The 27,970-nt window shown below is 42.1% G+C and overlaps 1 protein-coding gene across 37 annotated transcripts in view; it reads right to left on the minus strand.

The window, feature by feature from the left end:
- RIMS2 (regulating synaptic membrane exocytosis 2) overlaps nt 1-27,970 on the minus strand; it is a 583,792-nt gene that overhangs the window by 479,298 nt on the left and 76,524 nt on the right. For 28 of the 37 annotated variants that reach the window (XM_075825887.1, XM_075825888.1, XM_075825841.1 and 25 more), the window contains exons 2-3: nt 13,696-13,728; nt 13,210-13,296 (exon numbers count right to left, since the gene is read on the minus strand). The exons of 8 other annotated variants lie outside the window; for them this stretch is intronic. In XM_075825887.1, coding sequence (XP_075682002.1) covers nt 13,210-13,296; nt 13,696-13,728 — 120 coding nt within the window. The remainder of the gene's footprint in view (nt 1-13,209; nt 13,297-13,695; nt 13,729-27,970) is intronic. One more of the 37 variants, XM_075825851.1, reaches the window with a different exon arrangement.

The raw sequence follows: 27,970 nt of genomic DNA on the forward strand, positions 1-27,970 counted from the left end.
ATCTAAATGGGTGAAAACTTTTGTGATTTATGATTTATTATTATATCTGTTATGGTCTTGCACCAGAGATGTGGATTCATGAAGCAGCAATCCGTTTGGCTCTGGCTAGACTGTAGTGCAGAGCCTAAGGCCTCATGCACACTTCCATCACTGTTTTCATGGCCGATTTTCACGGATCCGTGTGTCCGTGATTGGAACCGTGTGCTTCCCGTGTGTACTCCGTGTACACTTCCGTGTTTCAGTTTCCGAGAGGAAATTGAAACCCGTTCACACTATGTATTGTGAGTGCCGCACATGCTATTCCCTGTCCAGCGGTACTCACTGTCCAGGGTGCTGAAAGAGTTACTGACGATCAGTGCAGCCCTTTAACTCTTTCAGCACCCTGGACAGAGACTACCGCTGGACAGGGAATACCATGCGCAGCGCTCACAATATAGATTAATGGTTCATTAAAAAAAAAACACGCAACAAAAAAAAAAGTTACTGCTTACCCAGAACTCCCTGCTTGCGTGCTTCTTCCTCAAGTCTGGCCTCCTAAGATGACGTTTCAGAGCCTGTGATTGGCTGCAGCGGTCAAATGGACTGCCGCGTCATTCAGGGAGGTCGGACTGGATGTCAGAAGAGGGACCCGTCACCAAGACAACGGCCGGGATACGTATGAACTTATTTTTCTTAATATCGCTGCGTTCCAGCACTGATCAGCAGCCTCTCCTCTCTATCAGTGCTGACAGTCTGAAAAACGGCTAGCACCCTGAAGAAAAAGACTGAAGTGGGCATGAAGCCTTAGGGATCGCCTGGTTTCCCACCTTTTCACACCCGCAAGGGACTTTGGACTTTGTTGCAGAAAGATTCCCATGTTGCTGTCCCCAGAATAGTCACGGCTTGTTGTCCCTAGCACTAATGCAGGAGAAGCGTAGTCAAGAACGTAGCCAAGGGTCAGAACCAGGAGCCTGACTAAAAGTACCAGGCAGAAAATCCAAAGGACAATGCTGGAGTGAGGTTAGCAACAAAGCAGAGGTCAGGATCTGGAACAAGCAGTAGTCAAAAGCAACATACAGGAGTTGGGAAAGGTATGTACCTTAACAACCAGGCAATGCATGGTAGGATGAATCCCCTTTAAAAAGAATGGCAGGACTGACGTCATCTTCTGGCGCTGGTTACCTTGGCAACCATACGACGCTGTGTAGCATGATCAGAAGCTCTGGAGCCCAAACCAGCAGGGCCGAAGCAAAAGCCAAAATCCGGTGGAAGGAGTAGAAAAAGCAGCGTCCGGTTGCCTACCAAGGAAACATAACCGCTGGAAGGAGCTGTGGGCACACACCGAGATGCAGCGCTGGATCCTGACAAGGTGAGTAACAATATACTTATAGTGCTTGGAGCTCCGTTTCCCTAATACGGAGCTCTAAATCCTTTGCATAGCAATAGATTTAAAACATAACATTCTAGCTGCCTGCCACTAGGGGGAGCTTAAGAACGTACTGCATACTGTTATACATTCAACTGAATGAAACAGTAAGCTCCCTCTAGTGGTGGCTGCTGGCAGACAAAATGTAATCATTTAACTCTATGGAGGAAGTTTTCTAGAATGGAAAAGTGGCAAAAAGGCCCAAAAGTTGCAATATATGTTAATAATTGAGACTTTTGGCCATTTTACGTTGCCCTCACCACTTGTGGGGAAAGGAGGTGTGGGTAACTAAAATTGGGGCTGCCCGACAAATTTATTATAATTTACCCCAGAAAACTGGCATAAAGTATGATTTCACTCTGTCAGGTAAAGCAAGGCAGAGGCGCGTACTAAGACCTGAACCTTGCCCCCCTGATTAGACTACCCGCCATTGGAGAATAAAAATGTTATAAATGAGATATATATATGTGTATGCTCACCTTACCGCTTCTCCGGGTCCCCTCAAGCTCTGTCAGCGTTCTGCGGCTCATACAACATACTGACGCCGGCCATGATCAGGACGTTGTATGTGACGCAGCACTCAGGACCACGTTGAGTGCTGCGTCGCATATAAAGCCCTTACCTTGTATGAGCTGCAGCATGCAGAGGGAGCCTGAGGGGACCCGAAGGGGGGAAGTAAAGAGGAGTGGTGGGGCGATTTTAATTTTTTTCAATTTATGTCCAATGGGTCGGAATAGTTGGCGCACGGACGCGATCGTTACGCCACAATTGTGGTGCACAGTCAGCAAAAAGACAGATTTATTAAGAGGCCTGCGACAGTTTTCGAAAATCTAACCCTATGTCTATTCAGGGGATTTGGAGCTTTGTATCAGCAAAATGATCACTATAAAGATATGTTAGTAAAATTAGCACAGAATATCGGACTTACAATGACATGATGTTGAAAATGTGGACATTCACTTGGGACAGCAACGCCCAACAAAGTAGAAGAAGTCAGCAGTGGTTAAATGGTCCCAAAGATCTACGTCCAGCCGGGGGTCTTTGACCAATCACGTGTAGCAGATCTGTGACCTGCCGATAAATTTACCTAGGAACTAGCAAAATCACGGACACATAAATCGAAGAGCCCTATAACTTACAGGTCTTATTAGTTTCCAGTGAATTGATAACGGGCATCGCTATGAACAATGGTTTAACCCATAAAATGCCTTCTCGTATTGAATGTACTTGATGTGTTGATCATTGTATTTCGCGGGACGTATTTCTATTCAGTGGCAGATGAAATGTCAGCAGTAAACTGTAATCCGCGGTGTTCCCCGGCTATGAGCAGTGTAAATGGCACTGCTCATTTGTACAATGATGTTGTGTTTAATATTGTCGATTATTTGAGATGGAGACACATTGATTTTCTCGGGATTCGACCTGTGACACTGATTGCTTTTGTTTTCCCTGGCACTGCAGATCTATTGCATGCAGCGCACAGAAATCAATACACAGGAAATGGGATTTTGCAGATATCTGATTTGGTTGACCAAGATTACATTTTACATGTAAAAGGAACATGGATATCCAAATACGGTGTAAATATTAAATTTATATTTCTTTATTATTAACTGGGTTCCATAGAAGAAATGCTAAAAATTTTATATCTTGCATAAAAATAAAAGTGGCCCTTTAATGCCGTACTTGGTATCCCATTGTATAGACCTGAAAAAATATAAACAAGCAAATTCTAATCACCATTTCTAGTTTATCCTCCATGCACATATTTTACCCATGATGTTAGCCATTTTCTGGACAATAATGAATATTCATAAATATTAATTAGATAGAGCAGCCATCAGATTTTGTGACCCATGTTTAGTTATAATGCCATAAAGAAGAGTTTATAATCTGCATGTCCACCTTAAAAAAAATTCCACCTTAAATGTATGAAATGAATGTAATCCCCATCCATATATAAATACTACAAGATATTTTATTTAGGGCTATCTCATGAAGACAACCATTGTCCAAATGATCTATTAGGGCATATGGACATTATAGAGGGGGGTGCCAGGCTTGGGACCCCCAGCATTAATTAAGTAAGAACGGCTCCGACTCTGATGGAGGCCATAACTTGCAAAGTTTGCCATTCATTCAGGACAACCCCTTTAAAATAAAAATGCGCCCATGTTTTTGGTTCAATTTGTCAAAAGTCTCCTATCCTGGGAGGGTCTTCAGAATAGAGTTGGAGAAGTCCACGCTCCTTTACTGTTGTATAGTACTAAGGACTTAAAACCAGCACTAGGGACAACAAATTTTAGTCCATGGTGGTTGTCACTTCCAAGCACCCCTCCCTCATGTCAGTTTTGGGGTTGAAAAGGAGGATGGAACTACAATTCAGATCCTTACCCAGGACCATAATTTCATTCTTCAAATACCTCCTTGTATGGGAGGATCATCAACACTAAAAGCAATAAAATTGTATCCAGGGGCGTTGTCACTTTCGACCACCCCTACCTCAGGTCAGTTTTGGGGTTGACATGGGGGTGGGAACTACAATGAAGATCCTCATCCTGGACCATGATTTCATTCTTAAAATATCTCCTTGTATAGGAGGATCGTCAACGCCGGAGACATCAAAATTATATCCAGGGTGGTTATCACCTTCTGCGCCACCCGTCCCTCAAGTCAGTTTTGGTGGGGTTTACAAAGGGGTAGGAGCTACAATTCAGATCCTCAACTAGGACCATGATTTTATTCTTCAAATATCTCATTGTATAGGAGGATTGTCAACGCTAGAGACGACAAAATTATATCCAGTGTAATTGTCACTCTCTGCCACCCCACCCTCAGGTCAGTTTTTGTGGCATGAGAAGGGAGCTACAATTCAGGACAATAATTTAATTCTTAAATTACCCCCTAGTATAGGAGGATTTTCCAGTGTATGGGAACATTCTGGGCCAAATCAAGGTTGGTGGGCAAAAAATGTGATAGTGTTCCCCTCCCCAGTGACCGTGTTATACAATGTGTGACAGCACAACATACAAGTATTTACTCAAGTCAGGAGTGGTGACAGGTCCTTTATAACATGCCTAAACCTTTGTTCAACCAAAAGATAGAAAGAGCCAGGACACGACGTATCCCCCTATGGCAATAAACATACATGCTCCGCCACCGAATTTCTTCTCCATATTAGTAAAAGTTGCACCTCACCTCTTCTGCCACATATGAAAAGCTTTGTATTATTGGAGGTACATGTAAAACCTTTTCAAACTTTTCTATAGCTTGCTGCTGGTAACGTCTGGTAAAGTGGGAGGTGGAGTCCCCTAAGTGATGGAGGACCCTGGGCAAGTGCCTCTTTTGCCCGAACATCTGTCAATATTTGACCATGACTGATCTAAAATAATAATCTTATATATATATACACTACCGTTCAAAAGTTTGGGGTCACCCAGACAATTTTGTGTTTTCCATGAAAACTCACACTTATATTTATCAAATGAGTTGCAAAATGACTAGAAAATATAGTCAAGAGATTGACAAGGTTAGAAATAATGATTTTTATTTGAAATAATAATTTTCTCCTTCAGACTTTGCTTTCGTCTTGGAATGCTCCATTTGCAGCAATTACAGCATTGCAGACCTTTGGCATTCTAGCTGTTGATTTGCTGAGGTAAATCGGGAGAAATTTCACCCCATGCTTCCAGAAGCCCCTCCCACAAGTTGGATTGGCTTGATGGGCACTTCTTACGTACCATACGGTCAAGCTGCTCCCACAACAGCTCTATGGGGTTGAGATCTGGTGACTGCGCTGGCCACTCCATTACAGATAGAATACCAGCTGCCTGCTTCTTCCCTAAATAGTTCTTGCATAATTTGGAGGTGTGCTTTGGGTCATTGTCCTGTTGTAGGATGAAATTGGCTCCAATCAAGTGCTGTCCACAGGGTAAGGCATGGCGTTGCAAAATGGAGTGATAGCCTTCCTTATTCAAAATCCCTTTTACCTTGTACAAATCTCCCACTTTACCAGCACCAAAGCAACCCCAGACCATCACATTACCTCCACCATGCTTGACAAATGGCGTCAGGCACTCTTCCAGCATCTTTTCAGTTGTTCTGCGTCTCACAAATGTTCTTCTGTGTGATCCAAACACCTCAAACTTCGATTCGTCTGTCCATAACACTTTTTTCCAATCTTCCTCTGTCCAATGTCTGTGTACTTTTGCCCATATTAATCTTTTCCTTTTATTAGCCAGTCTCAGATATGGCTTTTTCTTTACCACTCTGCCCTGAAGGCCAGCATCCCAGAGTCGCCTCTTCACTGTAGACGTTGACACTGGCGTTTTGCGGGTACTATTTAATGAAGCTGCCAGTTGAGGACCTGTGAGGCGTCTATTTCTCAAACTAGAGACTCTAATGTACTTGTCTTGTTGCTCAGTTGTGCAGCGGGGCCTCCCACTTCTCTTTCTACTCTGGTTAGAGCCTGTGTGTGCTGTCCTCTGAAGGGAGTAGTACACACCGTTGTAGGAAATCTTCAGTTTCTTGGCAATTTCTCGCATGGAATAGCCTTCATTTCTAAGAACAAGAATAGACTGTCGAGTTTCACATGAAAGCTCTCTTTTTCTAGCCATTTTGAGAGTTTAATCGAACCCACAAATGTAATGCTCCAGATTCTCAACTAGCTCAAAGTAAGGTCAGTTTTATAGCTCCTCTAAACAGCAAAACTGTTTACAGCGGTGCTAACATAATTGCACAAGGGTTTTCAATTGTTTTCTAATCATCCATTAGCCTTCTAACACAGTTAGCAAACACAATGTACCATTACAACACTGGAGTGATGGTTGCTGGAAATGGGCCTCTATACACCTATGTAGATATTGCATTAAAAACCAGACGTTTGCAGCTAGAATAGTCATTTACCACATTAACAATGTATAGAGTGTATTTCTGATTAATTTAATGTTATCTTCATTGAAAAAAACGGTGCTTTTCTTTCAAAAATAAGGAAATTTCTAAGTGACCCTAAACTTTTGAACGGTAGTATATATATAAATTTTTTTTTTTTTTTCTATTTGTTTTGTATTTTTTTTTAAATAAACAATTCCCAACTTTTCTATGAGTATACCAATGAAGTTTACATAAGTTAGTCCTTGCTGCTTTGCTGTGGAAATTATAAAATGTACACATTGTGACAGTACAATCCTACTGACTGTGGCGTCAGATGGCAAAAGTTGTCCAGTCCTGGCCTGATAATTTCAGGAAAAAAAAAATTAAAATTAAAAAGACAAAAGCAATGAAAGAAATAACACCTGCAGACACCTTGTAATTTGTCCATAAGCCAAGTAAAAGCATTGTTGACTTAGTATAGGCACAAAAACATGCAAAACACATGCGACACACAGATGTAATGACAGCGGGTGACAGAAGCTTCCTGCCCATAAAATCCCCCTGTTTTCCCAATATGTGCATTACAAGTCATTTTGTTAATCTAAACTGAAGTAATGTCAGTGGCCACTAAAAATATTAATGGGGGGGATTTCCAGCTAAATTTTGACTAATATGACGTTAGTACTGCCAAGCCTTTTTGCCCTTTGGCTTATTTTCTGGACCAAGTGCCAATTAAAAAAACTGTTCTGAAGACCAGACTGGTTGCTAGGGATGTGCTGCCATATAAAAGGCTGTGGTTGTTACGCAAGTATATGCCTAGCAACCATCTGTCTCAAATGAAAATTGTGCAGCTCAAAGTTAGATAGGCACAGTGCTACCAGTCGTGAAGGGATTGAACAGCTTGGTAGCAGTCACGCCCAGCTATTTCCTATTTTAGAATATTATTAATCTGAATTTTGTAACATTGGTTTAGGTGGAGAACCTTTTAAAAGCAAAACTGCAAAGCTTAATTTTGTATAAGGTATTATGTATATAGCAGAGCCATACGTAATCTGGGTGCCACTGAATGGCGCCCTCTAGGGAAAACATGTTAGTTTACGGCATCCGATGGAGCATCCCATATGAAATCGGAGGCATACAGGAACAGTAGGGCACCAAAGGGCTTTAATGGGTTGAGAACTACAGCTCTAAGGGTATGTTCACACGATGAGAGGCATTTAAGTCTGAAAAGACAGACTGTTAACAGCTGCCTCGTTTCACACGTAAATGCTCCTCCTCGCATTTTGCGAGCCGTCTGAGACGCTCGTAAATCTTGAGCTGTGCTTCATTGAGTTCAATGAAGAACAGCTCAAATTACGTGGCAAAGAAGTGCCCTGCACTTCTTTGCCGAGGCAGTCCATTTACGTGTCGTCGTTTGACGGCTGTCAAACGACGACGCATAAATGACAGGTCGTCTGCACAATACGTCGGCAAACCCATTCAAATGAATGGGCAGATGTTTGCCGACGTATTGTAGCCCTATTTTCAGGCGTAAAACGAGGCATAATACGCCTCGTTTACGCCTGAAAATAGGTCGTGTGAACCCAGCCTAAAGAGTTTGTACAGAGCAATAAGGCCATGTGCATTAACCCTTAAGGTGACTTCAGATGGTCGTAGTATACGTATGTGTTTTAACGGCCGTCACACGGACAAATGTATTTCAATGGGGCCGTTCACTCGGCCGTTATTTCAACGGACCGCGTGAAGGATCCGTTGAAAAACAGAACATGTCCTATTTTGTTCCATTTTCACAATCCCTCTATAGACTGAAGTCTATGGGGATCCGTGAAAACGGGACCCGCACGGGGGCAACTCGGACGTGAAAAACTTCAGTTTTTCAAGTCCGCGTTTGCGAACATTCATCTGAAGTTGGCCTAAGACTGGGTAAAATCCCTGTAACGTGGACTTGTCTGCTTCTATATGTGACATTAAATTCAGTAAATGTTGGTACTTTATTACACGTAATTTATTTACATGGACTTTACATCAATCACCCTTTTGTGAGGTCTCAACAGAATTGCTTTCTGTTGACATTTATGTATATGCTGACTTATTAAATTATTAATTACCTTCAAGTAGCATTTTCCTTTATTATGTATTCCCGGGTGTGTTTCTCAGTAATTATTAAGGTATAGATCTTTTTTGTTGTGGGTTCTTTATATTTGATTTTGTGAAAATCATTATTTATTATTTTGTGGCTCTATTTGATTTTGTGTTTGCTGAGCCTTGGGATTAGTTATTACCATAGCAGAGAATGACACAACAGTCCCTATAAAAGGACTCAAATATTAGTGCCCGAATACTATTGGTGCCCTTTTTTTGAATTTTCCAATTCAACAAATTACATAACGTTAAAAATATTACACCAATGAGGCGGAGTTCACATGGGGCAGATACGCTGCGCAAAAGCACGCAGTGTATCCGCCCTGTGCACCGCAGGGAATTCCAGGTGAAAAACCGTACCAAACAGTGGTGCAGCTTTTCGTCCGGAATGTCCTCTGCGGAAAACTGCAGCATTTAGCCTGTCTGCTAGCAGGCCAGCCTCCTGGGATGACGTTTCATCCCAGGAGACCGCTGCAGCCTGTGATTGGCTGCAACAGCGGTCACATGGGATGAAGCGTCATCCCAGTAGCCCGGCCTTCTGACGTCATCCAGGCCGGTCTCCTGGGATGACGTTACATCCCATGTGACCGCCGCTAAAGATTGGCTGCAGCGCTCACATGGGATGAAATGACATCCCAGGAGGCCACCCTAGAGGAAGAGACACAGACTTCTGGGCAAGTATAAGATTTACATTTTTTAGAAGTGTCCGTTTTTGGGGGCGGAATCGCTGCGAATCTGCCGCAGAAAAACACAACATCTGCTATTTGTTTGCGGATGTTACCTCCCCATTGAATTCTATGGAGAAAACCCGCAACAAATAAGCAGCATTTACACAAATACAATTGACATGCTGCGAAATAAAATTCTGCACCGCATATCAACTTCTGAGGGTTTTTTAAATTCCGCACTGCAGGTCAATTTATTAATGTTTATGCTGCGTTTTTTTCCGCAGCGTGGGCATGAGATTTTTTAAATCTCATCCACTTTGTTGCTACTGTAAATGCTGTGGAATTTCTGCACAAAATTCCATTGCGGGAACTCTGCAACGTTTACGCTACGTGGGAACACCCTGGATAAAACTCATACACCGTGTTATGCCTAGTGCAGGACCTATGGGGCGGGGCCTGACACAGCGTTTCTCTCTTTGGTGCTCTGTGTAACCCTTTGTCATGCACCACCCCTTCAGGCTTCACTCTCGGCATAACAAACACTGTGTATTCGTTTTACCCACAGTTATTCTTTTATAATTCTGGGTGAATTATCTGTACATCATCTATTATCTGATGCATATAAGGTATGGAATATATAAAGATACAAAATAAAGTGTGATGGAATTTTATGTGAAGAAATATATTGAGTAAAGAAATATAGAAATTCAATGGGTCAGATTTCATACACCAGTCTTAGCTTTCTGCTCCGCTGGAGTAATAAATCTGTCAAATCTTTCTTTTGGCTGTGCGCCACAATTGTGGCATAAGAACTGCAGCCATTGGCCATCCATTTCATCCCCCATCGGACAGAAAATGAAAAACAATATATACTCACCTCACCGCTCCTCTTCTCCCTTCTGGCTCCCTCAGCAGGCTGCGGCTCATACAAGGACCTGATGATGAGCAGCGTCCTGCATCTCATACAACGTCCTGTTACTGTCCGGTATCAGCACTATATATGAGCCGCGGCCTGCGGGGAGCAGGAGGGGACTCGGAGGGGAGAAGCAAAAAGGAACAGTGAGGGGAGTATACTTTTTTTTTTATATGAATGGATAGAGAAGTTCAAGGAAGGTCGCACTAGTGTCAGCCATGAAGAAGGAGCCAAACACCCAGACAAGTCTCCAAAAACTTTTTTTGAGGTGTTAAAGCATCCTCCCTATAGTGCTAATCTTGCCATCATCGGACAACCACCTGTTTGGTCCCCTGAAAGAAGCCCTACGAGGACGAATATTCATGTCTAATGAAGACAGCGATGAATTAGCAGCTCAGCCTAAAACATTTTTTAATGTGGGAATACGAAAGCTTATTGACAGATGGACAACGTGTATTGAAAAGGGAGATTATGTCAAAAAATTATGTATTTGTCTTTTCTGAAATTTGGTAAAAATAAATTCTAGAGCCGGAGTGCGGATAATTTTTGACTTTTTGAATTTTTGCATGTAAATCCATGTGAAATTTGTCCCCCTTACAGTGGTAACCCCAACCAGAGGGGTTATTAATCTAACATATCCAACTTGCAGTGGTTGGTATTATCACATGTTCCACATTATATTACAGTTCTGTGCTAGAGACAGATCAGACTTTCCAGATTATCAAGTGCTGGATTAAAGAAATTTCAACGTACGCTACTGACCTATTGCCTGAGGCTTGTTACATTAGATCACCATAAGATTACTTTTCGGACCTGTTTAGTGACATGGCAAGATGTGGGCCATGTATAGGGGCAGAGGCTCAGCTATTGAGGTTGCAGTCTGAGGGGGGCCCAAAAGGACCATTTCTCCATATTTGGAGACCAATACTACAAAAAAAATGTGTGATGGGTGGGGAGTCCTGTTAAAGTCATTTGAATCCCTATTCGCGGGACATAGTAATCTCCACTCCCAATTTACGCAGGAATGCCCACAAAACCTCACAGAAATGCCCACTTTTGGGTACCTTTTCATAATCTTAGCCCCCATTGAGGTCTGATTTGTGGGACAATCCTGAAAAAAAAGATGTTTGGGAGGTATGGGTTTTGCATTAGGGTCTAGGAGCTTTGAGTTACCCCTAAGGGTATGTTCACACGAGGGCGTCCGTAACGCCTGAAATTACGGGGATGCTTTCAGGGGAAAACATCCCCGTAATTTCAGCCGTAACGGCATGTGCAGGCGCTTGAACGCCACGTCAGTTACGGACGTAATTGGCGCTGCTATTCATTGGAGTCAATGAATAATGGCTCCAATTACGCCCCAAGAAGTGACAAGTCACTTCTTTGACGCGGGCGTCTATTTACGCCTCGTGTGAACAGACAAACGTCAGCCCATTGCTTTCAATGGGCAGATGTTTGTCAACGCTATTGAGGCGCATTTTTCGGACGTAATTCGGGGCAAAAACGCCCGAATTACGTCCGTAATTAGTGCGTGTGAACGTACCCTAAGGGAGATTAGGAGCACTTCCCAATCATTTTTTAAATCTATGGAGTAGCCCAATGCCCATTCTTACACAAAAGGGACGAATTGCACCTCTACAGGGCTGATGGGGTAAATGACGTCTATGGATTTTAAGAGTCTAGATCAATGAAAAGCCGGCTGGAACAAGGGAGTAGTCATCATCTCCTTGCTGTCATCTGCAGCCGCTGTGCAGACAGTCACAGACCTCTGTCAGCTGAGAATCTGACGTGCCTGCTACCTACACATCCCATGAACAGATGGCCGCTTCTATGTTTATATTGTTAAACCTTATACGGACCCTATTATACTGACACTAACAGATGCAGAAGCCTTTTTATGAATGACAATAAGGAGTACGAGTCATTAAGTGGGAACGCCTCTCAGTCCAGTTCTTTAAATAGTCCCGTGATGGAGCGCACTTCTCTAATTGTTCCCTGTTGAGCTGTTGGAAAGTATTAAGAGGTTGAAAATGTGGTGTTTATTTCTATACATGTCTGGAACAGACTGTAAGACCATACGCCATCACACCTCATACACATCGTTCTTTTATTCTCACTCTAATTAGACTTCAGCAACGAACTTGATAAGGAGTTTATAGTGACGCAAATGATCACGAGTCTTAAAGAGTCGTAGATGCACTTTGAGGCCGGGTTCACACGTAGCGTAAATGCGGCACATTTTCCGTAGCGTAAATCTGCAGCATATTACAGTAGCGGCAGAGTGGATGAGATTTCAACAAATCTCATCCACCGGCTGCGTAAAATACCCACCGAAAAATCGTTCATAAATTGACCTGCGGTGCGGTTTTTTAATCCGCAGCATGTCAATTTATGCTGCGGAATCGCTGCTTTTCTGTTCCGGGTTTTCAACATTGAATTCAATGGGAGGTAAAACCAGCAACAAATAGCAGATGTTGCAATTCCGCCGCAAAAATCGCAACTCAGAAATAACATAAATGTCCATACTCACCCTTTAGCTGTGCATTCACCGTTAATACATCTATGTGTTTGCATGTGGGTGTTTTTTTTGTTTTGTTTTTTCGGACAGGTTATATGTAGGAAATTCTTGAGGATGCAGAAAATTAATAAAGCCAAATCAGGGCGACTAGATTGGCCCTAATTCTGCGCTTAGCTTGCCAGTCAGCCATTTGTATAAAGGGGCTGCTATGGGCCTGAGGGTCTCCCTTCCCTAAATGGACTGATAAACGCAACAAAAAGCAGCAAAAAGCAATGCAGTACTAGAAGGGTTAACAGGTATTGACCCTCTAAGGCCTCATGCAAACCACCGTAGCCATGTGCACGGCCGTGACGGAGTGACAACCGGGAGCCGCCTGCAAATCGCGGGCCGTGCACATGGCCGCGGCCATTATTTTCAATGAGCCTGGACCGCAGAACACAGCCGTAATAAGACATGTCCGTTCTTTCTGCGGTGCGGGCTCCTGGGCCATGCACGGACCGTCAAAAGCGCGGTCGTGTGCATGGCCCCATAGGAATGAGTGGGGCCGCAATTCTCCCGTGGATTTTTGGGGGGAATTGCGGCCTTAAAGCACATTCGTGTGCATGGGGCCTTAAAGCATTTCCCCCATACTATCCTGTAGTGTGCACAAATGCTACAGAGGTTGTACTTAATCTAAGCAAAGCAGCTTACTTACTTCTCAGGCTCCTTCTCATTTTGCTGCTTTGGTTGTGGCAGTAGAACGTTATTAACCAGTTCAGTGATCCCACTAAAGGGAAACCACCTGTTTGAATAAGCAAATAATGCATCTTTATAACCATACGAACAAGTGACAGGCCCGAAATGTTGTCTCCCCCAATCACTACAGACAGGCAAAAGGGAAAAGCTAGTAGCCAATGGAGAAGAATGGTAGCTGCAAAACTCAGCCAGCAAGAGAGGAACACACACTAGTCCACAAGCAGCCACAGGAGTCCACATCCAACTCACGTGGATGGGGTAAGAAAGCCGCGTGCAGCTGTCTTACAAGCCGGTCAAGAAGCACAAGGCATACTAGGTGTAGTCTATCAAGGACTCAGGTCACCTAACACCACCAAAGTATTGCAGGAAGCAAAAAACACAGCAAAACAAAAACAACAAACGTAAAAAAAATCAAGCCTACCGCACTAAGAGAGTAGTTACTTACTGTGATAGTTGAGGTTTTTGTTCTTCTTTCACCCTAAAAAGATAAGTGTGCACAGCTGAGTGCAACATACAGAAAATGTCCCATTGGGATGACATTTAGGGGTGCGTTATATTACCAGAGAAACGGTTAAAGAAGAATAATCAAGAATAATAGAAATAAAACAGAAAACTTTCATGAAGAACTAAAGATAGGAGTATATCTATATTGTGCTACGGATATGGAAGCAAGAACTGGACGTGGGGCAATTAGTGGGGCAATAAGTTCAAAATCATTTGTGATACATGCACACTAAGGGCTCATGCACATGGCCGTATCATGGATCTGTAATACGGCACCCATAGAAATCTATGGGCTCATACTGTACCTCATATGGAATCCATGAGAAGCAAAAATCGTGACATGTTCAATAGCATACCATATTACGGAGGTATTCTCTCCTCTCCCAGCATTTATTCTAAGGACTCATTCAGACGAGTGTATATGTAGTCTGTGTGACGTCTGTTAAAACAACGGCCGTCACATGGACTCATGTACTTCAATGGGGCCCTTCACATGACTGCTGTTTCAACGGAGCGTGTGAAGGGTTCGTGAAAAAATAGGACATGTCCTATTTTACTGCGTGTCACGCATCCCTCAATAAACTCTAGTCTATGGGGGATCCGTGACAACGCGCCCCAAACAGGTGCACCTCGGACGTGGAAAACGGCCGTTTTTCACATCTGAGGTTAGCTACGCTCGTCTGGATGTAGCGTAAGGCGGAATACAGTGCCTTATAGGGTCACCATAAAGTATACACCATGAAGTGGCACATGGAGTGCCTATGGGTCTATATTACGGAACCATGGGGGCAACATGTGCCCCAATAAGGGCATATTCATATAGTGTTTTGTTTTTTCCAATGCAAAAATTTGATGCCTAAAGGGTTGTGATCGGTTATCTTGTTTTTAGCATAAAACAATATGCAAAGGTTGACATCATTTTTTTTTACGGGCATGGCGTAGCTAAAGGGGATGTAGAAGTCACTCGAGCCCTAGTGCTTGAGAGGTGCAAAGGCTCTCTGCCACATAAGAGGACAGCAGTACTAAAAAGAGCTTTAGTTGGCTGTGGGCCCCAAAACGTCTTTTTAGGGCTTTATAAATTCATAAATATTTTCTACAGATACTTGAATGGTGTAGCCCATACCCCTTCTCATCTCATTACCCCATCACAGAGGATGAGCGACAGAGCAGCCATGTCATTGATGAATAAAATCAATAAAATATGACCACTAGTAGCCCGAGCCTTTTTATATCATCTTGTACTTTACAAAATTTGTGGGATGTAGACATGTGCAAAATGGTTAGTACCCGTATGTATAGTTAATGTAACAATAATGTCATGATTTGATGAGTTGAAGTTCATCTGGCTACTTTTAGTCCAGCGTATCCCGTGTAATGTTAATATCTTCTACAGAATGTCGGGCAAATGACCAGATGTCCAGTTAAAAGTTCTAAGACTAAAGGGGTTGCCCAGGACTTTTACTTGATGCCTACTTCTGGGGATCCGGGATCACCGCATATCCTTCATTGTTTATCCAGGCACAGCGCCATACATATGGGTGTGGCTGTTTATGGTACTGCAGCTCTGCCCAGTCAAGTGAATGGGGCTAAGACACACCCATATGTACAGCTATGTGCCAGGATAAACAATGAAAGGGGCTGTGCTGTTGATGGGTGGGGGTTCCTGGGCTTCGACCCCCCCACGAACATACATTTATGGCACCGGACAACCTCTTAAATGTTCAATATAGGTAGATATAATACCCTGCAAGTGTAGGGGTTGTTTTGTTCTGTACATTCTAGTCAACGTGATGTTTACTGTTCAGCAAATCAAAGAACCAAGACGCCATCAGACTAATAAATTGCAAGGATCTGCTCATCGTGAATTGCAAACCGAACTGACATGAAGAATCAGATAAGCAGGACTAGGAACTGCTGTACCAAGTGATAAATTCATCTCTGCTACATCTTTACCAATATGCAATATTAGGCTGGGTTCACATGCTGCATTTTCGTTGCTTTTTTAGTATCTATTTTTTTGTTTTGGTTGATGAACGCCCATTGAGAGACACGGGAGTTTATATACCAAAACAAAAACTTGCATGCTAAAAACGCAACAAAAATGACCCATGTGAGCCCAGCCTTGAGGGCCAATTCAAAAATGACAGAGTGATGAGATGTACGTAATATGATGAAGCTTAAAACGAATCTTTTACTTTTGAATGGCCAATAAAAGGGTGAAACTTTACCGCATAGACTACATATACATGATCAGGCCAAAAGTGATAGATCAATTATTCCGTAGCTCAGATAACAAGGCCACAATAATTGGGATGAATGCACACACTGTCTAATGCCCATGGACTGTGATCACTATGGACTAATCTGCTAACCCATCCAATGTCTGGAAGAAGAGGCGCAGCTGGACTCTCCGGGGCCCTGATCCAAAATAAGGATCATTTTTAATACTGCTGTCCTCGTACATGGAAAGGGCGCCAGGGTTGGGGCGCTTCTACAAACTATGCACCCCCTATAGCAATGCCTCTATATCTTTTCAATTCAGTTACATTCCCTAAAGTGCAAGTAAGGCCTCATGCACACTTCAGTGAAATGCTTCCGTGTGCTATCGTTTTTTTTAGCGCACTGACTGATTCATTTCTATGGGTTCATGCACACTTCGTTTTTTTTAACGGAACCGTGTGACCGTTCCGACAAAAATAGAACAGGTCCTATTCCTGTCCATTTTTGACGGAACAGTCTCGGCCATTCCATTCATTTGGTCTGTTGAAACAACAGACTGCACAACGGAAGTTGGGAAACTTTCAAGTCTTATGACAACTCTAAGTTATGACTACTGCCCCTATGAGAATTTGCCCCAATCACTAAAGGCCATGACGGAGATTTTCATGATATCTAACAGACAAATATGTACCTTCTTTACATGGCAACAAGTTATTTACTTTGTAGACGTGTACACAGATATAGAACAAGAGACGAGGATGAGGCATTGTGACTTTACACACATTTTTCATATAAACGCAACAGGAATTGACATCCAAATAACACCAAAAAGTCATATAAACATTATAAAGCTCCCTAACTCAGCGTGGAAAATCAAATACTCTAAAGGCCTTTTCACATCTGTGCTGGAGGTTCCGTCATGGGCCTTCGTCGCAGATCCGGCAGAGATTACCGGAAACAATAGTGCTGCATATTGCGCTATTGTTTCTAGTAATCCACGGACACCTCAACGGGAAGCGGACGGAACCCATTAAAGTCCATGGGTTCTGTCGGCACTGTTCGTGTGGAAACGGAACCGTCGCTTCCGGTTTCTCCTTGTTTTGCTCCTCTGATAAAGCAGAACTACGGCAACTCACAACGCAAATGTGAACAGGGCCTAAGCAACAAACTGTACATCAAAGGGTTAGAGTAGATAGAGATTAATGCCTACATAGATCTTACATCCAGCATGCCCATACACATATATACTTGTATGTATGCAGACTTCTTTGTAGACACACTATAAGCAAACGACATTGTCTATGATACCCCAAGATGGCCTTGGGAACAAAAATTACAAAAAAGAGCACCTATCTCTAAAGAGCCAAAAGCTTGGACACAAAGGCAGTCATGGATATAGTATTTCAAGACCCCCCCAAAAAATTGGACACAAACCATCATAAAGGTCATTTTTCAAAATAAAAGTGTTGTACTGGATTAGAAAAACATGGCTACTTTTCTTCCAAATGCAGCGCCATACTTGTGCACCGGTTATGTCTGGTATTGCAGCTCAAACTCATTCACTTCCATAGAGCTGAGTTGCAATACCACACACAACCTGTGGACAGGTTTGCGCCTGTTTCTGGAAGAAAGCTGCCATGTTTTTTAATCCTGTACATCCCCCTTTAGGGCTCTTTAGTTAAAGGGTTGTCTAGTTTAGAAAACCCATTTCCATACAGCATTTTTGAGAAATCTGAGCTAGAGGGGCATCCAATGTTCAGTATGGATAAATGTAGTTATGCACCTAGGCACTAATAATCTGCATGCATCATATGTCCGAGAGGGAGTAAAACTGGGAGAGTCACTTGTTGAGAAGGATCTGGGTGTACTTTTACATCATAGACTAAATAACAGCATGCAATGTCAGACAGCTGCTTCTAAAGGCCAGCAGAATGCGGTTGAGTACTAAGAAACATGGACTCTAGGGACAGGGACATAATATTACCGCTTTGCAAAGCATTGGTGCAGCCCCATCTAGAATATGCAGCTCAATTCTCTGCAACAGTTCCTAGCAAGGATGCACCGGAGTTCTACAACGTGCAGCGAGGGGTAACTTGATATCGTGCATGGAGAACCTCAATTATGATGAAAGATGTCTATGGGGAACATGATCAATTTGTACAAATATATAAATGTCCATACAAAAAAATACTGTGGGTAGCTTTGTACTATAAGGTCACCTCAAAGGATGAGAAGACACTTCCTTCAGCTGAAGGTTAAATCTCCTGCAGCAAAAGGGCTTCTTTACTGTTAGGGTATGTTCACACGTACACGTCCGATACGCCTGAAATTACGGAGCTGTTTTCAGGAGAAAACAGCTCCTGAATTTCAGACGTAATGGCAAGTGCAGACGGTTTTCGCTGCGTCCACTACGGCTGTAATTGGAGCGGTTTTTCTATGGAGTCAATGGAAAACGGCTCCAATTAAGTCCCAAGAAGTGACAGGCACTTCTTTGACGCGGGCGTCTTTTTTACGCGCCGTCTTTTGACAGCGGCGCGTAAAAAAAATGACCGTCGGCACAGTACATCGTAAAACCCATTCAAATGAATGGGCAGATGTTTGCCGGCGCTTTGGAGACGTATTTTAATTAATTAATTCGAGGTTAAAATGCCCGAATTACGTCCGTAAATAGGGTGTGTGAACCCAGCCTAAGAGTTGTACGGCTTTGAAATAGTCACATCAGGAACATGTGTTTTGCAGACAAATTTTATAGCTTTAGGAGGGGCTTACATTTTTAGAGGCGTTAAATAACATAAATGCAAATGTACATCTGGTTATTGACCCAGTCCTGGGGCCATATGGGTCCAGTAAGGATTTTTTTTTTCCTTTGAGGGCAAATTGGCCCATTCTTTTAATTTGATTTATTTTGCCTTATTCTGGATCAACAAGTGTAATTTAGGATTTCTGGGTTTGTTTGTTTGTTTTTTTCCCATGCCACCCTCCCCTCTCCTGGTTGACTTTGATGGGCATGTATCTTTTTTCAACCACAAGGTGAAGCTAGAATGCGTGCTTGTGGAATTGAAACAAGGAGCACTGATGAAGCAAAATCTGACAGGTTCTCCACTACCTTTTCCTTCATTGGCATGTACAATGGAGGGTGAATAAATAGGATCAGAATTGCTTCATAATCCCATTGAAAATCCTGAACAAATATCTGACCCCTTACATACGGGATGGTATTTCTCATAGGAACAGACAGGTAACATGGGCTTTATATGTAGCACCCTTTTATTTGATGCTGACAATATCGTTATTTGCTGGACGTATCGTCCACTTTAGATGACAAAGACTCCGGAATAATCCACAAAACCGACTCACATTACAGCCTTTGATTTCACAGCTTCCAAAATTAGCTCCATGTTCTGATTCTATATTTAAAGGCAGTGAAGTGAAAGTAGGAATTGATTGCCGTTATCTTGTCTAGCCAAATTTGGCCACGCTATGTTTAAATTTGGAATTATATTTATATAGTGGGAAAGCAGCGCTAATCCAGACAGAAAGCTGCAAGTAACAAGCAAAGGCAATCGAATGCCTGGCCAAGCGTCACATTTGTTTTTTCTTAGGGCCTGTTCACACTTGCGTTAGGGGCTTCCATCGCAGATCCGGCCGAAAATTACGGTAAACAATCGCGCAGCATCCTGTACTATTGTTTTCGGTAAAATCATGGACATCCCAACGGAACCCATTAACGGCTATGTGTTTCGTCGGCCGCCGTGGCGTCTGTGACGCAAGGGAACAGGTGTGTCCTGTATTTTCGTTGCTCTGCCCATATGACAGAGCAGAACAACGGAAATACTGAACGCAGATGTGAACGGAGCCTTATGTTGCACAATTACATGTCCTAGTATGTTCTCCTTGTACAATATAAAGAGAAACGTTGCTTTCAAATAATTTAAAAGAGGACCGTCACCTCTCCTGACATGTCTATCTTAGTAAATAATTGAATTATTCACTAAATAAAAATTCTTTAGAACTCTACGTTGTGCCGTCCCTCTGTTGTGCCTCCTAGAAATGTATGAATAAATCAACAACTGGGTGCTACCAGTTGGGGGTGTATCGCTACACAGCCTGACAATGTCCAATCAGTGCTGACAGAGTGAGACTGTGTAGGGACACGCCCTTTTGACAAGGGGAATGGTAACACCGAGTTGTCAATGTATTCATAAATTTCTAGTAGGAATAACAGAGGAACGGCACAGTTAAGAGTTCTAAGAAAATATGTTACAGAATTGTTATTTCATGGGTAATACAAGCACTTACTAAAATAAAAAATGTCAAGATGAGGGGATTACTGTGCTCAATAATGAGCAGTTCCCTAATATATTACTTGTACATTCCCAGGACCGCCCCCCCCCCCACACACACACTTTAATAACACGTCATTGGAAATTTCCCATCAACAGGTATGTAAATAATATTTGAATGAACATCACATTCTGATCTCAGACCATAAGATTATACATAGATGAGTGCCATTGCATAGGCGCTGCTTATCTCTTCCGGTAGGAGCAGTCTGTGACAGATCGTTCCTTCTGCGGGTCATCTGTACGTTTATGACTGTTCACCATATGGGAGGGGTCAACAGAATGTACCCCACAGGGCATTATCCAACGGATTATAATAGAGACTTGTGTTCTTGTTATTTTTAAAGGGAACATTTATATGAGCCAATTTTGACCGTGTGGCAAAAAAACGCATAAAACATTGCGTCAAAACCGTACGCATTTTTATAGTGATTAGTAAAATCGCGTGCATTTTTGCTGCCATTTTTAGAGCATTTTTTACCGCGTGGCCAAAAACGTCTCATCTAAATGCACCCATAGGACCTTTTACAGATATCCTAACACTAAGAGGACAGTCTGGTGAGTTCGCACAATATTGGCACTATGGGGTGATTTATTAAAACGGGTGCAACGGAAAAGTGGAGCAACCGATCAGGTCTCATTTTTCAGGGAATATTTTGGGAATGAAAAAAGTGATCTGATTGGTTGCTATGGGCAACTCCTCCACTTTCCCTTGCGCTCATTTTGATACATCTCCCCTGTGACTACTGTAGTTAGTGCTGTGTCCAGCTGTGATACCCAGCGCTGTATATTTCCCGGCATGGCGCCCGCTATCACCAGAACATCATTTTTCTCTCCCTGAATTGCTTATTAAGAGAACCTGATTCACAGATTTGGTCTATTCAGCTCACAAAGCAGAACCGGGAAGCAGGATTTGGAGTTTCCTGTTTCCAGCTAATTACATCTCTCCCCATTCATGTCTAATTGCAGTTGTCATTCATTCCGAGCCTCGGCACCATCCACATTTCCTTTTTTAACAGACATATTTTTAAGACACTATTTATAAGTAAAATTATACCAACAAAAGAGCTGCAACATGTGCGTCCCGCCTCACAGCAAGTAGGTCCCAGGAGTTACAGAAAAATATGGTTTTATAACTTGACGCTTCTGGGCCCCAATACTCAATGTGTAACATCACCCCCACCTATCATTTATAACACTGGTGTCTTATGTGGCAGAGGGGCATTTGCGTCCCCTCAGGCCCAGGCCTGAGTGCGATTGCCCCCTCTGCACCCCCTTTAGATGATTTTACCTTTGGTATAACTTCCACTGCTAGGGTAAGCTAATCGTAGTACAACATGTGAGACACAAAGGTTATATGACTGCGACAAAGAGCTGAGATAGTATAGAGAAAAAAGATCTACACCTTTGTGGTACTTTTACACAGGCCCATTTTGGCCAGTACATTGAGCGCCAAACGAGCTCCTTGATCGGCGCTCGTTTGATTTTTTTCACAAGGAACTTGTATGGGGGGGGGGGGTGAGCACTCGTTACTCCGATCACTCGTCCCCGGAAATTTGTACCATGTCGGCAGCACATCTCCCATCGCAAATATACAAACCAAAAAATAACCAACTTTGCAAATAATAATGTTGTACCGTTTTGTGTCTACAGCTCCTATGCAGAACTATGTATCTCCATGTTTACAGAATACAAACAAATCCTGTGTAGTCTGATTCTGCAGTCATTCATCCCCAAGTTCTTGCTAACTTAACGAACGTATGTTACTATATGGAATCTTACGGAACTACAATACGGGTCCATAGATTTCTATGTCTGCCTTATTATGGCTCAATACAATTTGGTGCTTGTACGCAGCTGTAATACCGTCATTATTGTATCGCTCTCCAGCCCTTCGGTGAACAAACTGCCTTCTGTTACAGCCAAATATTTCACATTTTGACTCATCAGTTCAGAGCACCTGCTGCCATTTTTTTCTGCACCCCATTTCCTATGTTTTCGTGCATAGTTGAGTTGATTGGCCTTGTTTCCACATCGAAGCAGGGGCGGACATATCGCCGGTGTAGCCTCCGCCACAGGGGCATGGAGGGGGCGGGGGCACGCTCAGCTGCCCTAAACGCTGTGCGCATAGATCGGCATAGGGCCCCATCCACTCTGGGCCCCCCATGCCCGAGGCATAAGGAGGCACCCGCCGCCCGGCATATCACATTTACGGGCCGGGCCCCCTCATGCCTGGTGGTGTCGCTAGTACCGGAGATGGCCCCAGTGCTAGCGACAGCCACACTTAATTGTATCTGCGTCCTCAGAAACCAGATACAATTTAATACTATAGGCTGCAGGCCACATTAGGCCTGCAGCCTATAAGGCGCTGGGAAGACTCCCTGTACAGGCCGGCGTAATTACGTCACTGCATCACGCAGGTCTGCACATGCGTCCCACCCGGAGTCTATGCAGCGAAAAGCAGGGTGGCACTATATACAAGGGGTGGGGGAGAAGCTGTGTGGCACTACCTGAAACAGGGGGGGGGTATCGCTGTGTGTCACTATATACAAGGGGGGAGCGGTGTGTCACTATATGCAAGGGGGGCTGGGTGGCACTATATACAAGAAGGGGGCTGTGTGGCACTATTTACAAAGGGGGAGGGCTGTGTGGCGCTATCTACAGGGGATGCTGTGGCTCTATATACAAGGGGGCACAAAGGGAGCATTATTACTGTGGGGGCACAAAGGGGGCACGGTTACTGATGGGGCACTTTTATTGTATCGAGCACTGAGGGATCATTATTACCATCTGGGGCACTGTGGATTACAAGTTTGCTTAGAGGATGGGGTACAGGTAGAAAAAGGGAAAGTGAATGAATCTGATCATAGGAAAGATCACCTGTGAGTCACTAGATATAAATGTGCTGTAATCACTTATATGGTCTGCAGAGCTCCTGTGTATAACTGACATCTACCACTACATAGTACTATATAGTCACTATATGGTGGTAATATTGGTCTTTGTATAGTGTTTTTTATTCAGTAACAGTATTTGCATTATTTATTTTTGTTACTTGTGTTTTAAACTAGTAATAAAATGTGCAATATAGATTTGAATAGTTATATATGCGCCCGGGCATAGTTAGGTTATGGGGGGCCCAGGCACATTCTTTGCCCAGTCTGTGTCCGACTCTGCGTCAAAGTTATGGCTTTTTAGTCGCAATTCTCACGTGAAGACGAATTCTGGCCAGATTTCTATGAACAGTAGATGGGTCTACCTGGGTCCCACTGGTTTCTGCCAGTTCTGAGCTGATGGCACTGCTGGACATCTTTCGATTTCGAAGCAAAGTAAGCATGATGTTTATTTGCTCTGCTGCACTAAGTTTCCTTGGCCGACTATTGCGTCTACGGTCCCCAACATTGCCCATTTCTTTGTGCTTCTTCGAAAGAGCTTGATCAGCACATCTAGAAACCCCAGTCTGCTTTGAAATCTTTGCCTGGGAGAGACCTTGATGATGCAGCATAACTACATTGTGTCTTGTTGCTGTGCTCAGTCTTAGTGAAGCTGTGACATGAAACTGTCTTTCACAACCTCACCTTTGTAGCAGAGTTTGTCTGTTCCAGTTTTAAGCCTCCTACACAGCAATTGCTGTTACATTTAATGACTGTGCTTCAACCTACATATGAAAATGATGATCATTATCACCTGTTTGGTATAATTGGTTAATCATACACCTGACTATAAGGGTATGTTCACACGCACTAATTACGGACGTAATTCGGGCATTTTTGCCCCGAATTACGTCCGAAAATAGCGCCTCATTAGCGTTGACAAACATCTGCCCATTGAAAGCAATGGGCAGACGTTTGTCTGTTCACACGAGGCGTAATTTACGCGCCGCTGTCAAATGACGGCGCGTAAATAGACGCCCGCGTCAAAGAAGTGACCTGTCACTTCTTGGAGCCTAATTGGAGCCGTTATTCATTGACTCCAATGAATAGCAGCGCCAATTACGTCCGTAATTGACGCGGCGTTCAAGCGCCTGCACATGCCGTTACGGCTGAAATTACAGGGATGTTTTCAGGCTGAAACATCCCCGTAATTTCAGCCGTTACGGACGCCCTCGTGTGAACATACCCTAAGCCTACAAAATCCAGGACTTTGTGTAAGTGTACCTAGAAGAATTGATTCTGTTTTGAAGACAAAGGGTGGTCACACCAAATATTGATATGATTTGTTTCTCTTCTGTTCTATCACTTTTTCACTTTTTTTTTATCAATGAACTGAATAAAAACGATCAACTTCGGTTTTTGAAAGAATTCTTACTTTGCAGCATTTTTCCACAACTGCCTAAAACTCTTTTGCATAATACTGTTTATATATATATATATATATATATATATATATATATATATATATATATATATAAATTGCTGACATCACACAAAATATTGAGTTTTTGTATAACGCCAGAACAAGTCCTTCGAACCGACTATGTACTACTGCACACATTCTACGGTTAGGCTGGGTTCACACAACCTATTTTCAGGCGTAAACTAGGCATATTATGCCTCGATTTACGCCTGAAAATATGGCTCCAATACGTCGGCAAACATCTGCCCATTCATTTGAATGGGTTTGTCGACGTACTGTGCCGACGACCTGTCATTTTACGCGTCACTGTTAAAAGACGACGCGTAAAATGACTGCCTCGTCAAAGAAGTGCAGGACACTTCTTTGGACGTAATTTGAGCCAATGAAGAACAGCTCCAAATTACGGCCGTCAAAGACGCCTCGCAAAATGTGAGTACGAGCAATTACGTCTGAAATGACGGAGCTGTTTTCTCCTGAAAACAGCTCCGTAATTTCAGATGTAATGGTCGTTATCGTGCGCACATACCCTAAGAGTTACAGCTAATTAACAATTAGGGGGATTTCTAATATAATATTATATAATAAATGTTTCCATTTTTTGCCATTTTCAAGATCTCTTCTTAATGTCAGTGACTGGAAACATCTTTCTTTAAATTCTGTAGCTGAAAACCCTGCACAACCGCAGGTAATACTTCTGACAACGGGGAGTTTGCTATCAATAATGTTCCCATCCACTGGGATCTTAAAAATGGTGAGGAGAAGCAGAAAGTTTGCTATTAAGTAGCAGAACTTTTCATTATATGAATATTCCATGAATAAAATTTACATAAAACCAGAAAATACGTTGTTTTTTTTGATTGTTTTTAGAAAAATACGGTAACTTGAAGGGGTCTCTCCCATAATCATTATTTATCACCTATTCACAGATAGGTGATAAATATCTGATTGTGGGCGTCTGACCGCTAGGACTCCCACCGATCACAAGAACGGCCGTTCCTGGGAGGCCCATAGGAATGGAGTGGTACTGCACATGCTCGGCTACTGCTCCATTCATTTCTATGGGGCTCCCGAATGGTATCTTTGGCAGCCCATTGAAATGAATTGAGCGGTAGCTGGTTTAGCTTTCAGCCCATGCCCTGTATCTAAATACCCTAGCCAAGGCAAAGTTTCTAGTTGAATGAACGTTAGGTTCTGTTCTCCCATGCACTCCTTCATAACGGATTCATCATACAACAGATGCTAACGGCACCAGGCGGACATATTGACTTATAATGAAGGTTTCCCATTGAGAGACTGCAAGCAGAAAACTTAAAAATCTGTGAGAAACGAATATTGAAAGTATATTGGAAATTGGGTAAATGTTAATTATACAATGAATAAGCTTTTTTTAAAATAAAACCGGAATACCCCTTTAAAACAAGTGCCTTGACCCCAATACTATAATACCAAACAATGATAAATAATAGATGTGAAAAATATATTGGTGACAGCAGCGAACCGGGTGATTTATAAGGAGAGGATGTCACAGCAGGGGGTGGCATGTCAAAAAGGAAAGTATTTCCACAAGCACAAAGCAAGCAGTATAGGGAGGCCGGATTACTGGCTGCTAATTGTCCACGTGTGGCTTCCAGGTTTCCTAGTCACTGATTGACAAGGTATGATTATCGGAACAAGAGGAGAAAATTGGGTCACAAAAATAGAACCTAATTGTATTTTCATTCACGGAAAATACCAGCAATTTAGAAAGGGTAAAGTCTTAATAAATGTTATTGTATATAGTGTATGTGACACATGTAATATATGTTATGTAGGAGACATATGTATTATATATAATGTAGAGGACTCATGTATAATATGTAATGTAGAGGAGACATGTATAATATGTAATGTAGAGGACACATGTATAATATGTAATGTAGAGGAGACATGTATTATATGTAATGTAGAGGAGACACATGTATTATATGTAATGTAGAGGAGACATGTATTATATGTAATGTAGAGGACACATGTATTATATGTAATGTAGAGGACACATGTATTATATGTAATGTAGAGGACACATGTATAATATGTAATGTAGAGGAGACATGTATTATATGTAATGTAGAGGAGACATATGTATTATATGTAATGTAGAGGACACATGTATAATATGTAATGTAGAGGACACATGTATTATATGTAATGTAGAGGACACATGTATTATATGTAATGTAGAGGAGACATGTATTATATGTAATGTAGAGGAGACATGTATTATATGTAATGTAGAGGAGACACATGTATTATATGTAATGTAGAGGACTCATGTATAATATGTAATGTAGAGGAGACATGTATAATATGTAATGTAGAGGACACATGTATAATATGTAATGTAGAGGAGACATGTATTATATGTAATGTAGAGGACACATGTATTATATGTAATGTAGAGGACACATGTATTATATGTAATGTAGAGGACACATGTATTATAAGTAATGTAGAGGACACATGTATAATATGTAATGTAGAGGACACATGTATTATATGTAATGTAGAGGACACATGTATTATAAGTAATGTAGAGGAGACATGTATTATATGTAATGTAGAGGAGACATGTATTATATGTAATGTAGAGGAGACACATGTATTATATGTAATGTAGAGGAGACATGTATTATATGTAATGTAGAGGACTCATGTATAATATGTAATGTAGAGGAGACATGTATAATATGTAATGTAGAGGACACATGTATAATATGTAATGTAGAGGAGACATGTATTATATGTAATGTAGAGGACACATGTATTATATGTAATGTAGAGGACACATGTATTATATGTAATGTAGAGGACACATGTATTATAAGTAATGTAGAGGACACATGTATAATATGTAATGTAGAGGACACATGTATAATATGTAATGTAGAGGAGACATGTATTATATGTAATGTAGAGGAGACATATGTATTATATGTAATGTAGAGGACACATGTATAATATGTAATGTAGAGGAGACATGTATTATATGTAATGTAGAGGACACATGTATAATATGTAATGTAGAGGACACATGTATTATATGTAATGTAGAGGAGACATGTATTATATGTAATGTAGAGGAGACACATGTATTATATGTAATGTAGAGGAGACATATGTATTATATATAATGTAGAGGACACATGTATTATATGTAATGTAGAGGAGACATGTATTATATGTAATGTAGAGGAGACACATGTATTATATGTAATGTAGAGGAGACATGTATTATATGTAATGTAGAGGAGACATATG

This window comes from Rhinoderma darwinii, chromosome 5 (genome assembly GCF_050947455.1).
Source record: "Rhinoderma darwinii isolate aRhiDar2 chromosome 5, aRhiDar2.hap1, whole genome shotgun sequence".
Taxonomy (NCBI): Eukaryota; Metazoa; Chordata; class Amphibia; order Anura; family Rhinodermatidae; genus Rhinoderma; species Rhinoderma darwinii.